We start from the raw sequence: 15,996 nt of genomic DNA, 5'->3' as shown, positions 1-15,996 counted from the left end.
AACACCATTTTTACTTGAAAGAACGACTGACAGACAAATTATGGCTATTCAGACAGAGTCTGGCAGATGTTTTCACAAAAATGAGCAAAGTGAGCTTATATGGCTTCAAGGGAAACAACTACAGAGTTTCTTGCTAATGATAAAATTTAAGCTTTCAAATGAAAATAAGAATTTTGGAAAACCTGTATCCACCACTGTGACCTTCACAAATGCCCAATATTTAAGATTTTTCTGATAACCTATTTGGTGACACTAACTGACAATAATTGTGAATTTTAATTATATAATAAAATGTGTCAGTATTTAGAAGATCTATATAATTCTGTGAACTAGTATTTTCCAAATGACCAATACATGCTGTTACAAAATCAGGCATGGGCAAAGGATACATTCCAGGTGCAAGACAGACCTATAAATTCTAACATAACAGAGTATGAAAGGTTCACTGATGTGGCTTCAGATTCCATATTGCAACTAACCCTTAAGAAACTATTTTGTAGAGTTATTGTATAGAATCAAAAACAAAAATTTCCATAATTATCTGAAAAGCCTATTAAAACATCCTCCCTTTCCAACTGCCTGTGTGAGGTTAGATACTCTTCATAAACTTCAACCAACATTAGCACAAAAGACTGAATTCAGAAACAGACATGAGAATCCAACTATCTTTTCTTGTCCCATACATAAGATACACTTCAAAAAAAGTTAAACATGGGCATTCTTTTCACCAAATTTTTGGGGTTTTGGGAAATAAGTTATTTTTCATTAGAAATTTATGTTTCTATAAAATAGTTTCATGATTTTTTAGGAGTTAATATTTTTTAAAATTCTTAATTTCTGAAATGATAAATGTTGATAGAAACCCACAAACAAAGCTCTTTGAGGTTCTTAATTTTTAACAGCATAAACACATCTTATGCTCCCAAAGCTTTTGAACTGAGGCCATTAGAAGCACATACAGTATATATCTGTCCTTATTTAACAGGTGCCAATACAGAGGTTGTTCTCACATTAACTGTAAAAAAACCAGGAGTCTCCCCTAGCCCTTTTACTAAATCTAAATAGCCTATAAATGTGTTCTCTAGAGTTTAAAGGTCACATTAGATGTACTATTTCCAAAACTCTCTTTGGGAGAAAAGGAAATACTTATTGAATATCTACTATACCCATTTGACTATGCTTTTACATATAGCCTTTTAATCAACTTTCAGACCTGTATGAAGGCTGAGAGAAGTTAAAGACAAGTAATATGGTATAGTATAAATAGTACACACTTTACTATGACATGTACCTGAATTAAAATCATTCCTTAAATGTGATGCTATTAAGTCACTTTACTGTAGAGATTTTTCTTCTATAAAATGAATAATTAATTCCTACTTATTAGACTGAGAGAAATGAGAATACAATTAAAAGCATATACAGTGTGTGCTCAAAAGTCAGTTCCCTTCAATCATACTTCTCTGTTCCAAAACTAAACCAGCAACTACCAAAATCATCATTCAAGGTTAGACTTGACCACAAGTTGTCATTTTATCACTATAGGCCTTAATTAAGTATATGAATGCTGCTCCAGAAAACACTTAAAAATATTCTGAGGACCCACAGTCACTAACAGGTATTAGACATCAATGCCTAAAAACTACCTACACATTTCTTCTAAAGTAATTTCATTCTTTTACAGCTAAATCACTCCTAAAATTCTTCCCAATCTTGTATATTCATTTGACTATGAAAAACAAAGACATTTTGATATCTCAAAGATGATTATCAATGAAGCAATTCTGAAATTGACTGTCTTATAAACCAGGAAAGCTGGCAGGAAGCACAAAAACAATTATTTAATTCCTAACTATACTTCCATCAGATGTTTCATATTGTCACATGCTTGGACTATTATATGAAAAATTAGACAGTAGTTATTTTAAGTATAGTAAATATGTTCCAAGATTTGTGATGAGAGAGGTCAGTCTCTAAAAGTTAACAAGACTTAATAGCTTAACAATGCTTTTCACTCTGTATAGTTACAAACTACCAAAGCCATTTAACAACAACAAAATAGCTGATCAATTTATTAAACTCTTGCCAACCAAACAACTATTTATTTCTAAAGTTCAAGCTGACTTCATACTTTATGTTGTGTGGACAATCACAAGTTTACAATCACATAACATTTTATTATTCTTTAATATTTAGGGTTTTTTTTTAATTGTGTTTTTATAAGATCTAATTATTTTCTAACAGAATTTATGCTCTATTAGGCCCTGGATACTCTCAGAACTTGTATAAAAATCATGCAGATTTATTTGAAAGTCTACAAAAGAGTCGACCCTCTACTTCTAAAACCTAAACTAGATGAGCTTAATTTGCTATATTTTGACATATACTTTATTTGAAATTTGGTCACTACACATTTCCTGTGTTGCATTCGGTGTACCCTTTCTATGGTTACTTTTCTTAAACTAATAATGATGATCCTTTGCCACACTGCAAGAAAGCATCTGAGTCTTGAATATTACCTGAGATTCCTATAAACTATTTTACATGGATACTGACATATGCTTTCTTTAATGCTTTTGTGTTTCAAGAAGTTAGCATGACCACATTTTGGAACACCCAGAATGGTAGGATGAAAGGTAAGAATCAGTGTCGTATTTAAATCTCTAAATCAGTTTCAACTTCTAAAACTTAGAAATTATGACTTTAGAAGGGTCAATAATTCCCTGTGGCCAAACTGCCCTTCAATGAGCAATTACAGATCTCTACCTTAAAAACTTTCCCTGTTAATTATAAGTTCAATGTAACTTAAATTCTGTATGGACACAGAGGAAAAACAAAGAGCCAACTGCAAACTAGGGAATAAAAGAATCAATTACAATGAATCCTATTAAGTCACCCTAACCCCCTAGCAGAACAGCTAAAAGAGATAAAATGCTCAGAGAACTGCTAGGCATCTTCCTAACATTAACCCATTAATTTTCACAACACTCATGAAGCAGATGTTAAGTACCTCTAGTTTTACAGATGAGAGACTCATAAACCTGACTCTCTCAAGGTCACACACAAATTTAGAGAATATGAGATTGCACTAAACTCTAAAACTTTGTACCCTATTAATTTCAAATCAAACAATGTTAGATCAAACTGAAAAGTGGTACAATTATCTCATTCTATATGCTATTTTATTTCTGTGCTGTCCAATAAGACAGCCAATAGCCTCATGTGGTTATTAAGCATCTGAAATGTAACTAGTCCAAACTGAGATATGCTTTAAATGTAAAATACAAACCAGATTTTGAAGACTCTGGATGAAGAGAATATAAAATATCTCAATATTTTTTTTACATTGCTGATGTTATATTGGTATTCTGGATGTACTGGATTAAACAAAATGTATTGACTAGCACTGGTCTATACTTCTTCATTAAAAACCTCCCAGTGAAACAGATGGCATCATTAAGACCTAAACCAAAAAGCAGTATTTTCTTAGAAACCGTTGTAGCAAAACATAGTAACCAATTTGTAGGGGAGGATTATGGGCATAGTAATTGTTCTGAGGCACAGACATATATGTAATTAATAAATACACAAAACAGGCCATTCGAGTGTTCTCCAAGGATAATAAAAGATGTTTCTGTCTCACTACAGGTGATGTGACTAAAGAAGTGAGGAGAAAGTATGATTTTCCATTAATGTCATTTCCTTAGGTGGAAAAGTGAAAATATCACTATTCCTTTTGTACACACATGGTTACTAAAGTTACCAAAGGATGCATTTAAGGCACTATAAACTTCTCAAAAATATTTGGTTAATTTGCATTTATTTAAAAATGTTTTTTATTTCAGAAAGAGCATGGGAGGGAGGGAGGGAGAGGGGAAAGGGGGAAAGAGAGAGAGAGAGAGAGAGAGAGAGAGAGAGAGAGAGAGAGAAGAGAGGGATTCTCAAGGAGGCTCCACACTCAGCAAGGAGCCCAATGTGGGGTTTGATCCCACGAGCCTGGGCCTGTGACTTGAGCCAAAAGCAAGAGTTGGATGCTCAACTAACTGAGCCATCCAGGTGCTCCTATTTATGGTTACTTTTAAAAATCACTCATAATATTGTTTGAATAGAGACAGCACAATCTGACTAAATAAGAGATTCATGATAAGAGGAAACATCAATTTACCAAAAAAAAAAAAAAAAAAAAAAAAAAAAAGTCACTTTAAACAGTTTGGCAATCCCAGAAAAGGTTACACATAAAGTCACCCTATGATCCAATTAATTCCACTCCTCAGTATATAACCAAAAAAAATGAAAACACAGTTCCACACAAAATGTGTAAGTAAATGTTCATAGCAGCCTTATGAATAATAGCTACAAAGTGGAAACAATGCAAATGGCCATCCACTGATGAATGGATAAACAAAATGTGATATATCCATAGTTTGGAATATTATTTAGCAATTATTCAGCCACTAAAAGGAAGGAAGCACTGTTACATTTTCGTTACATGTGTGAACTTTGAAAGCATTATGCTACCTAAAAGCAGCCACTCACAAAAGATCACATACTGTATAACTCCATTTACAGGAAATGTCCAAAATAGACAAATCTAGAGACACAGAGAGTAACTGGGAAATAGAGATTGCTCATGAGTTAGAATTTTTTTGTAGTGATAAAAATGTTCTAAGATTGATTGTGCTAATGGTTGCACAATTATGTGAAAACACCAAAAAACACTTTAAATAAGTGAATGGTGTGGTATATGAATTAATTTCAATGAAGTTGTTTAAAAAAAAAAATTGCCAGAAATGTAGAGGGGAAAGGATTAGAACCTGTCAAGCATCTAATTGCTATTTTTTTGGATTCTGTCACTAGCGGTATTTATACTTTTAAATTCTGTAATTTTTTTTCGTTCTAAATACTGATATTCGTAAAAAAATTTCCTTCACATCATTACACAACGAGGTAAACTTAATAAGAAAATCACAAACTGGACACTTAAAATGGTGATTACTATAGCATATGAATTACCTCAATAAAGATGTTAAAATTTTTCATTTAAAAAAGGGATCACAGGATAATGTCTCACGTTAACCTTAAAACAGTCACAGAACGAAGAGCCACAGTCACAGCTCCTCAAACTATGAAAACCACTAAAAACAGCACCAACTACTTTAGAGACTGAATGGCTTTGTGAAAAGCCCAGAAAATAGTTACTATCTCAGTCAAGCAAATGCTCACAGTTCAGAAACTGGTGATGGGAATTTGAAGATCTCAGTATAAAAAAGTACAGAGGAACAACATAAAAAATACTTCACTTTCTTTTCAAAGCTAAATTCCTGATTCAGACGCAGGATTGAACTATTAAAAAAAAAAAAAAAAAACCCACCTCGATTTACCTAGACTCTTAAAACTAAAAGCGAAGTCTTCTATCGAAAATCTGTGTTGTGTGTCTATGATTTCACCCTCACACTTCATGTAGCCTAACAACCTCAGGAGCAGCTGTATCGAAGATAATGAAGGGTGGGTTTTTTTTTTTCCGCCCTTTTAAAATAATAAAACGTTATGGTGCCATTCCATAACCCACCCCATCCCCCCACTACCACCACCAGCAGGTGGAGGGAAAGGATACTGTAGACTAGAGGATGACAGCTTTGTATAACCCTGTGGACTTTATATATAAGAATGCAGCTGGTGGTCTCTCAGGAGGGGATAAAGAGATTTGTGAGCAAGCTGAAATAAGGGGTATTCTTTGCCTGGAAGAGGGCACACCGTGAGCCACATCTTGAATCAGCTATATCCAGAGTAAAACACAGGCCGCTGGAAGGCACTGTTAGCATCACCAGGATGGCCTCTCACGCCGGGGGTGTTTTTTTCAACGGAGAAGTTGACTCCTGTAGTTTGGATATTGGGGGGAGGCAGGGGTAAAGCGGGAGTCGGGAAGACCAGAAAAAATGCCTTTAAGTGGAGACGCGGACCCCGCAGGGGAAGTTCCGAGCCCCACTCGGTCGCCACACACTTGTCCCCCCACCTCCCACCGCCCTCCTTTTCGCGGCGCTAGACGTCGGGGCTCGGGGGACAGCCGGAATCTCCGCCGCTGCCGGGGCTGGGGCCGCAGCCCGGCCGAAGCGGCGCGGCACACGCACGCCTCCTCCGCACTCGCCGCGCCCGGCCTCCCTGCCGCGCGGCCCAGCCCCTCGCACCCGCGCCGGCTCCCCCCGGCAGGCCTAGGCCGCGCCGGCCGTACCCCAGCACCTCGCTCCCCGGCGGAGGTGGACCAGGCCCGACACAAACTTCCCGGCGCGTTCACAGAAGCGTCACGGACGGGCCGGCCCCCAGCGCCATTCCCCCGCGGCCCGGCGGCGGCACCCGCCCCTACTCCCCACACTGGGAGTCCCGGCGGAGATCGGCCCGAGGCCCAAAGCCCCCACCCCTCCGGCGCCCCCGAGTTTACCTCCAAGTCGCGGCCTTTGTTCTTGAAATTCTTGAGCCGTTGGTTGTCCAGTTTCTCGTTGTCCGCCATGGCCGGGCCGGTGACTCCTTCCCCCGCCCGGGCCCCGCGGGATCCGCCCCAACCACCACGCCGCACCGACACTCCCAGGAACCGGGCCGCCGCCTGAGCTGCAATGCTCGCCGGGCCGCCGCTTCCTTCCTCCTCTCACCTGCCTCCGCCTCGGCCTTCTCCTCCTCTCCCCGCCCGCCCCCCCCCGCCCTAACCCCAGCGCGACGGCAGCTCCAGAGAAGACAACTGCGGGGCCGGGCGGCGGCAACGGCGGCGGAATGTGCTGCCGGCTGAGAGGGGGAGGCAGCCTCGATCTGAGGGCCCCGGAGTCGCGGCCACGCCCATCACCGCCAGCCCAGCTCGCCGATTGGTCAGCCAGGCTCCCGTGCGCTCGACCAATCAAAAAGGACGATGGAGAGCGGGGGCGGAAGAGAAAACGGAAAGGGGAAGAGAGCGGCGCCGGGAGGGAGGGCCGGAGGACTGGAAGGCTGGGAGGGGCGCGGCGGGGGCAGGGCGGGGAGGGACCACGTGCCTCCGGAGCAACCCGGAGGAAGCGAAAGAGAATTGGACGACTTGAAGGGAAGCGGGGAAGGGGAGGCCGGGGTAGGAGTTGGTTTGCTCTTGTCGGGGCTGCCCCAGACCTCTGTGTTCCAGGATTGCAGCAGAGTTAAGTACATACTTCTTTGTCGGGTGCGCCCTCTCTTCTAGGGCATTCCTTTCGCGCTCTATTGGCTTTACAGGAAGTGGGAGCTGCGCCTCGGCTCAGTTCGCCGGGACACGCCTTCCCGTCCTCCCAGCCCCCAGCCGGCCCCAAACCAAACTCCATTCCCAGGTTGGGGGGTTCCCGCTGTGTGAGGGCTGAGCCTCGGGGTTTGGACCGGCAGGGGTGACGTGCGTTCGGGAGTCGCAGCGGAAAGCGAGAAAGGCAGTGGGTGGAAAAGGGAAAGGATGCATTTGACAAATCTGATTCATCTCTTCAGACCAAGTCCCCGCAACAGGTAGGAACTTGGAAGCGCAGATGATCCGGTGATGGTACCGCCTCTTAGGTATTTCGTTTTAGAAAGTTAAAGAAGCTACTTGGCCACAAAGTACTAACTTCTGGAAGACGGGGATTGTGGCACCTGACATAATATAGTGTTGTAACTGTTGAGAAATGAAATGAATTCCCAAAGAAATACATTTCTATCAGAAATGTTATTACTATAGGCAGAAATAACACAAACTACAAAGGAACGTATTCAAATGCTTAAGAAAATGGGAGAAGGAAATGGTTTAAAAATACATTTACCAACGAATAGCGCCTCAAATGTGCAGGGAAACGAAGTAGGCAGCAGCAAGCAACTCAAGTCGGAAGGAAAGGGGGCGGTGTAGGAGTATTGGGCGCGTTTAAATTTGGCAAGGTATGGGGATTTCTTTCGAGAACTCTTACTCCTCGCCCGCCTCCTTCCCTCCTACTTCTTTACTAATGTGTGTGTGTGTGTGTATATATATATATATATATATATATATATATATATATATGTTGTATATATATGTATGTTATATATATATGTATGTTATATATATATATATGTATGTTATATATATATATGTATATATATGTATGTATATATATGAGTAGAACAACGTACTGAGAGATAAAACCTTTAAAATGAGAATAATACTTGCAAAGTTCTCAGTACTTTGTATACTTTCAACCGCCTAGGCAAACAAGCTGTACCTGGAAATAATTCACTCTGAAGGTTAACTTGAATGTAAGTTCATTGCCGATCTTAAAATATAAATGAAATTCATTATAGATCCTTATTCACCAAAGAATAATTTAATTGAAGTAACATTGCACACTGGAGCACTGGTGTTTTCAAAATAAGTTTAGTTGAAAAGCTGGAATATATGTGTGTGTCACCATTACGGATTTTTGTCATGAGCAGGATTCTAGAAAACCTACTGCTGGTGAATTCCCACACTATGAATAGAAGTTATCTTGTCAATATGCATGTATAGATGAATATTTTGTACTTCTTGGAATAAATTCCATGATAGCTTTCAAGATAAAGTTTATGAAATCATCTATCATTCTGTCTTTATTTCTCGCAGCTACAACTGATTGTCTCCCGTAGTTAAACAACTTCGCAAAACTCTTTGCAGAATACTCCTAAGAGAAGGGTGTGACCACAGTTACCCACTGTAAAAGAGGCAGTACAAATAGGAAATAACCACAAAGTGATTTAGTTTCTTTTATTATTATTTAATGTCTTTCGAAGGTCTCTGGCATGTCTCCGAAGTCAAGGAACGAATGTGTTTTGTTCTCTGTCATGTATTCAGAAACTAGTAGTGCTTGGCACATAGTATGCCCTCAGTGACTTTGACAAATACAGGACTTCAATCTAAGTTTCTTTGAATGTATATTCCATAAATTAAAAAACAAGCTAACACTTCTTGATTAAGAAATGGATTGAGGGTCGTCTGGGTGGCTCTGTTGGTTAAGTGCTCAATTTGATCTCAGGTCATGATCTCCTGGTTCTTTGAGCCCTGCATCAGGCTCTGCACTATCAGTATCTCTCTCTCTCTCTCTCTCTCTCTCTCTCTCTCTGCCCCTCCCCCACTCACTCTCTTTCAAAATAAAGAAACTTAAAAAAAAAAAAAAAAAGAATGTGGATTGAGAGGTGCCTGGGTGGCTAAGTTGGTTAAGCATCCCACTCTTGATTTTGCTTCAGGTCATGATCTCACAGTTTGTGAGATTGAGCCCTGTGTCAGGCTGAGAGCACCTAGCTGGCTTGGGATTCTCTCTCTCTCTCCATTCCCCACTGGCCCGTGCCCTCTCTCTCTTTTTCTCTCTCTCAAATAAATGAAATATTTTTTAAAAAAAGAATGTGGATTGACTTGTTATTGCTTCTAATTTATACTGGGTCCCTCCTAAGAATTCTTAATTTGGTATCTGCTTCTTCCAGGGATAAAGCTTAGGGAGTAGATCAGACATAGGTTTCAGAGCAGACCCCCCAACATGTTTAAAAATAGTTGTGACACACTTTGGTAAGAGGAACAATTATCCTTAATTATAATGCTTAGGTAGTCTGTTTGATGGCCTAAATTTTTCATTTGAAATTATAACTACCTGTTCTGTACTTCCAGTCCTTCCTAAATAGAATATACACAATTTATCAGACGGGTAAAGAAGTTCTTCCAAGAGTTGGTAATAGCTCTTAAATGCAGATTGGCAACCTAATTGGCAAGATATGGTAGCTCTAACTGTAGTTAGGAGATTTCAGAAATTTAATTTGCTGAATTAAGGAAGTATATGCAGCCATTAATACAATTTCAACAGACTGTTTCACAAATGTTTTTGTGTATATGAAATATAGTCATAATCAAACTACAAAACTTATATATAATATATAACACCTGTTTTTAAATAGGATATTTAATGTCTGCTAACTTCATATCTTGACTTGTTACTACTTTAGTGTAAAAAAGTCTAAAATATTATAGAGCATGAATGTATCATGAAATTCTCCTTAGTCACTTTCAGAATAAAAAAACTTTCTTTGTGGGGCGCCTGGGTGGCGCAGTCGGTTAAGCGTCCGACTTCAGCCAGGTCACGATCTCGCGGTCCGTGAGTTCGAGCCCCGCGTCAGGCTCTGGGCTGATGGCTCGGAGCCTGGAGCCTGTTTCTGATTCTGTGTCTCCCTCTCTCTCTGCCCCTCCCCCGTTCATGCTCTGTCTCTCTCTGTCCCAAAAATAAATAAAAAACGTTGAAAAAAAAAAAAACAAAACAAAAAAAAAACTTTCTTTGTTCTGCAGCAGAGATTTGTGAAAGGATTTGTGAAGCTTTACATAAGTTTTAGTTGATCAAATGTAATTTTAAAAAGAATTATAATTGATAATTCTTTCATTTAAGAAGTTTGGAGTATTCTCATGATACATACATTAAATTGAAGTTAGCAGAGTGTTTCTTTATAATATGGATCTTATGGTTTCTGTTTGGGGGATTATATACTGGATTATGTACTGGGTACATACAATTATGTGCTGGGTAGTATTTGCTGAAACAGGAAGCAATTATATATATCGCTAAATTTTTTTAATCAGGTTTTTTTTAGATTTGAGAGAGAGGGAGCGAGAGAGAAAGAGAGAGGGAGAGAGAGAAAGAATCTTAAGCAGGCTCCACGCTCAGCACAGAGTGCAACACAGGGCTCCATCCCACGACCCTGGGATCATGATCTGAGCCAAAATCAAGAGTCTCACACTCAACTAACTGAGCCACCCAGATGCCCCTGTTGCTAAATCTTAACTAAAATGTAATTTGTGTTTTTTATAGTTGGACTCGTTCCTTTTTTGAAAGACAAACACTGGACCTTTGGTAATATACCTTAATTTTCTTAGGAAAACGTAGTTCATCAAGAATTGGGAGACTTCATTCATTCCTCTTTATTGCCAAGACTTTTCTGACTTCCAACTTAAGGAGCTTAGGAAAAAACAAGCAAATAAACAAAAAACTACCTCTTTACTTGGACTGAAGTTCCTGAATGGTAAGAGATGATGAATTAAAAAGCTAGCTGTTGGTGTTAATTTGATTGAGAGAAATGAACCATATAGTTTTTCTTTAACTTAGTTTTTAAGTTTATTTTTTACTAATTAATTGGAGGAAACATAATTAATATGTGTATAAGTCATTGATGACTAGTGGATATCTATTTGTATTGCTACTAAGCAAACATGGTTAGATTACCTAAAGCTTTTTTTTACTTGCTTTTTTATTTGGGCCTAAAATATGTTTTTAATTTTTAAAAAATAACTACTACAGCCATTTAAGAAGCCAAATAGTCAGGAAGATTGATCATGTGATATAGAAGTGTTTCTCAAACAGAGAGTTTTTGGAACTCCCCAAACTTAGTAAATGTTTGTTTAAAAAAAGTTTCTTGGTCTAACAATTTTAGGAACTTAGAGAGTGGGTGGCAGTGGGAACTTTAAGACATTAGTGTTAAGCAGAACACTATTTGGAAACTTGAAATCAGTGAGCCTAGAATGATCATTATCACTCAATTTAAAAATTTTGTGTTAATAACATCAACTAAGTATAATAACTTACAAATTGGTAGTGTTTCAGAAGTTTGCTTGAAGATTAGTTCTTTGAAATATGTCCATAGAACATAGTCACAATTAGTGGGTAGGTGTCCAGGTTAGTCCACAAAGGCTTTTTTTTTTTTTTTTTTTTTTAAGTTTATTTATTTATCTAGAGAGGCAGGGAAGGGCAGGAGGAGGAGGAGGAGGAGGAGGAGGAGGAGAGAATCCCAAGCAGGCTCTGCACTGTCAGCAGAGCCCAGTGCCCAGTGTGGGGCTCGATCTCATGACTGTGAGATCATGACCTGAGCTGAAATCAAGAGTCTGACACCCAACCGACTGGGCCACCCAGGCGCCCCCACAAAGGCCTATTTACTTAATCTATAAAGTACTTATGTGAACATCACAGAACCTAATCACATTATGTGGCAATATTTCTATGAGGAAAATATTTGGATTTACAATTTTGATCCAGAAGAGCACATCTTTTTGTCTTTGCCTTTGTGCACAAGGAACTGTGTTAGGTAATGAAGTTACAGGGATTACAGTGTTCCTTACACTAGAATTCCATGCATCAGACATTCTCCAAGTTCATACCTTACCTGATATTATGGGAGCCTGGCCTAGCTCTCACCAGACTCCCCTGGCTTCCAGTAGCCCACATTGGTAAAGAGGAAGGTTAGGATTCTAGGGACTGATAAATAAGGAACTGGGGGTGGATGAGGTACCCAACCTCTTGCCCCAACACTTCTCACTTCAGGTAAACTCCCTACCCCTATTTTTTTTTTTCACTTTTTTATTTCTAAATAATTACAGATTCACAGGAGTTAAAAAAAATGTACAAGGAGGTCCTATATGCCCTTCACTCAGCCCCCCGTCTATTGGTAGCATCTTGTATAACTATTATACACTATCAAAACTAGGAGATCGATATTAATACAATACACAGAGCTTATTCAGAGAGGAGGGAAGACATTAGAATATAAAGAATGTATGAAAGTGTCAAGGGCTGCCCATGTACTGGAACCTCTTATAACACTATGCTTTATAAGAAAGAATGTTGTAATGACAGTAATAATTATATTGAATACTTAGCAAACTCTAGGCCTAGGTGTTTTATGTACATGTAATATTTTATTATTATCATTGTTTTTATTTGTATTTCTAGTCTTACAAGCAGGTAATTATTGAGCAATTATGTGGCAGGTAGTCTTCTAAGCAATTGATACATATTAACTCATTAAACCCTCACAACAACCCTGTAAGGCAAGTATAGCATAACTCACTTTACAGATAAGAAAATTGAAGCACAGAGAGGATTAGTAATTTGTCCAAGATCACACTGTAAGGAGAAAAGCTGGCATTTAAACTGGGCCTGATGCCAGAGCCAGCATTCCTGATTACCATGTAGGCACATAAACTTCATAGTGTTCATAGTAACCTTTCAAGGTAGGCATTATTCTTTCCATTTTTAAAATAAGGAACCTGAAGTTCAGAGAGATTGAGCAATTCGCTCAAAACCCTACCCAGCTGACGAGTGCTGGAGCCGCAGTTTCATTCCAGGTCTGACTAGCTGTAAAACCCCCACTGTTTCTGGTTGACCATTACTGGACTGCATGATTGTGTCCTCCTAAAATTTATGTGTTGAATCCTCATCCCCAGTGTGATGATGTTTGGAGGTGGGGCCTTTGGGAAGTAATTAGGTCATGAGAATGGAACCCTCAATGGGATTAGTACTCTTAGAAAAGAGGCTCCTGAGAGATCCATCATCCCTTCTGCCAAGTGAGATTAGTGAGAAGGTGGGGTCTATGAAGAAATGTGTTCTCACCAGACACCAGATTGGCCACTGCCTTGATCTTGGACTTTCCAGCCTGCAGAACTGTGAGAAATAAATTTCTGGGGGCACCTGGCTGGCTCAGTTGGAAGAATATGTGACTCTTGATCCTCAGGGTTGTGAGTTCCAGCCCTGCTTTGGGTGTAGAGATTACTTAAATAGGAAGGAAAGAAGGAAAGAAGGGAGGAAGGGAGGGAGGAAAGAAGGAAAAAAAGAAAGAAGAAATTTCCGTTTTTTAGAAGCACTGCTCTATGGTATTTTGTTATAGCAGCCTGAACAGACAAAACCACCATGCTGCCTCCCTGGCCTATAATACAGCTCTCTCCTGGAGCTCTGTGATATTGTGGTTTATATTAAGAAATATATATTTGGTCCTCCTCCCTGGTTCCTGGCAAATAACTCCTAAAACCTTTGTAATTTCTTAAGTGATAAGAGTTATAGGGGCATCTCTCTTTCTCAGCTTCTGAAATAGCTCCAGAATGAAATGGATGTCTTTTGTTATTTATAACAAGCCCCTTTCAACCACATCTGAATTTATATTAATACAATGACTTTTGGAAAGTCCCTAAGGATACTGGGGGCTGGTTGCCAGGGGAACCAACTGTGTGATTAGCGGGTTGGAACTTTCAGTCCCACCCCACTCTGACCTCTGGTGAGGGGAGAGGAACTACTGGTTGACTCAGTGGCCAATGATTTAATCAAACATGCATTCTTAATGAAGCCTGCTTAAAAACCCAAAAAGGATGGATTTGGAGAGCTTCCAGGTTGGTAGACATGTGGAGGTGCTGAGTGGGTGTCAAGCCAGAGAGATCATGGAAGCTCTGTGCCCCTTTCCCCATACTTTGCCCTATGTATGCATCTCTTCCATCTGGCTGTTCCCAAGTTATATCCTCTTATAATAAACTGGTAGTCTAGTAGGTAAACTGTTTTCCTCAGGTCTATGAGCTGCTCTAGCAAATTCCCCAAATCCCAGGAGGGGGTTATATGAATCTCTGACATATAGCTGGTCGGTCAAATGTACAGGTGACAACTTGAACTTGTGATTGGTGTCTTAAGTTGCTTAGTGTCTGCAGTGCTTAGTCTTGTGGGGCTGAGCTCTTAACCTGTGGGATCTAAACTATTTCCAGGTAGTATAAGAACTGAGTTAAATTGTTCTCACTCAGCTGGTGTCACACAATTGTTTGGTATAGGAAAAAAACTACCACACATTGGTAATCAGAAATGAGAATAGGACTGTGAATAGACAGAAAACAGAACAGGATTTTTTTCCTAAACAGACTCTAAAGACATCTAGTTCTGAAATGCTTGAGGCCATGGTTCTCAAACTATAGAGTGCTTTAGAACCAGCAAGACGACTGAAAACCCAGATTGGTGGATTCCATCCCCAGTTTCTAACTCAGTAGGTCTAGGACAGCATGTGAAGATTTGAATTTTTAACAAGTGCACACTCAATGCTGATGGCACTCTTTCCTGGAACATAATTTGAGAACTACTAGATCCAGGCTTATATCTCATGTATGAAGTGGTTTCAGTCTAAGGTAAGGACAGAATTAAAATAAGGATAAACAGCCTTCACAGTAATAGATGTGATGTGTTATACAATATTTCAAACTATTGCACATGTGAAATAATGGCTATATAGCTCTCACTAAAAAAATGTGCAAAATAATTAATGTTTCAAGGACAGAAATTTACAGGCTAGTAATAGCCAATTCCATTTTACTTTTTAAAAATGTTTTCTTTATTTTAGAGAGAGAGAGAGACAGAGCATGAGCAGGGGAGGGACAGAGAGAGGGTGGAACAGAAGATCTAAAGTGGGGTCCATGCTGATAGCAAGAAGCCCCATGCAGAGCTTCAACCCACAAACTGAGATCATATCCCAAGCCAAAGTCAGATGCTCAACTGACTGAGCCACCCAGGTGCCTCCCATTTCACTTTGAAAAATATATATGTTTGTTTATTTTGAAAGAGAGAGAGAGAGCAGGGGAGGGGCAGAGAGAGAGGGAGACAGAGAATCCCAAGTGAGATTAGTGCTGATAGCTAGGAGCCTGATATGGGGCTCAATCTCATAAACTGTGAGATCATGACCTGAGCCAAGATTGAGAGTCAGTATCCCCATTTCACTTTTTATCTTATTTTATTTTTTTATTATTAAAAAAAAAATGTTGGAGAGAGAGAATGCGAGCAGGGGAGGGGCAGAGAGAGGGGGACAGAGGATCTAAAGTGGTCTCCTCGCTGACAGCAGTGAGCCCAATGTGGGGCTTGAACTCATGAACTTTGAGACCATGATCAGAGCCGAACAGACACTTAACTGACTGAGCCACCCAGAAGCCCCTCCATTTCACTTTTTAAATAGATTTATGTAATATTTTCCCAGGTCCCTTTGTGCCTCTAGTTTTTCTCTTGAGTTTTCTCAAATGCCATTTTCTTTTTTACAAATACCTATTTATGAGAGGGGGGTGGTAAGGGCAGAGAGAAGGAAAGGGAGAATCCCAAACACGTGGGGTTCAGTCCCATGAATGGTGAGATCATGACCTGAGCCAAAAATCAAGAGTCAGCTACTTAACCAACTGAGCCACCTGGGCACCTCTCAAATGCCATTTTCTTGATGGCATTC

At 39.8% G+C, this 15,996-nt stretch overlaps 1 protein-coding gene and 1 long non-coding RNA gene across 5 annotated transcripts in view; one reads left to right on the top strand and one right to left on the bottom strand.

The window, feature by feature from the left end:
- KPNA4 (karyopherin subunit alpha 4) overlaps positions 1 to 6,794 on the bottom strand; it is a 67,946-nt gene extending 61,152 nt beyond the window's left edge. The window contains exons 1-2 of one of the 3 annotated variants that reach the window (XM_060639101.3): positions 6,437 to 6,794; positions 5,739 to 5,876 (exon numbers count right to left, since the gene is read on the bottom strand). In XM_060639101.3, coding sequence (XP_060495084.1) covers positions 5,739 to 5,822 — 84 coding nt within the window. In that variant the 5' untranslated portion in view covers positions 5,823 to 5,876; positions 6,437 to 6,794. Of the gene's footprint in view, positions 1 to 5,738; positions 5,877 to 6,436 lie in introns of those variants that run through there. The other 2 variants (XM_060639102.3, XM_078432196.1) reach the window with 2 other exon arrangements.
- Positions 6,795 to 6,992: 198 nt separating this feature from the next.
- LOC132683326 (uncharacterized) overlaps positions 6,993 to 15,996 on the top strand; it is a 50,099-nt gene continuing 41,095 nt past the window's right edge. For both annotated transcript variants that reach the window (XR_013549772.1, XR_013549773.2), the window contains exon 1: positions 6,993 to 7,482. This is a non-coding gene — a long non-coding RNA (uncharacterized LOC132683326). The remainder of the gene's footprint in view (positions 7,483 to 15,996) is intronic.

This window comes from Panthera onca, chromosome C2 (assembly GCF_046562875.1).
Source record: "Panthera onca isolate mPanOnc1 chromosome C2, mPanOnc1 haplotype 2, whole genome shotgun sequence".
Classification (NCBI taxonomy): domain Eukaryota; kingdom Metazoa; phylum Chordata; class Mammalia; order Carnivora; family Felidae; genus Panthera; species Panthera onca.
The sequence above is the reverse complement of the archived record's forward strand: the minus strand, read 5'-3'. Positions and strand labels throughout refer to the sequence as shown.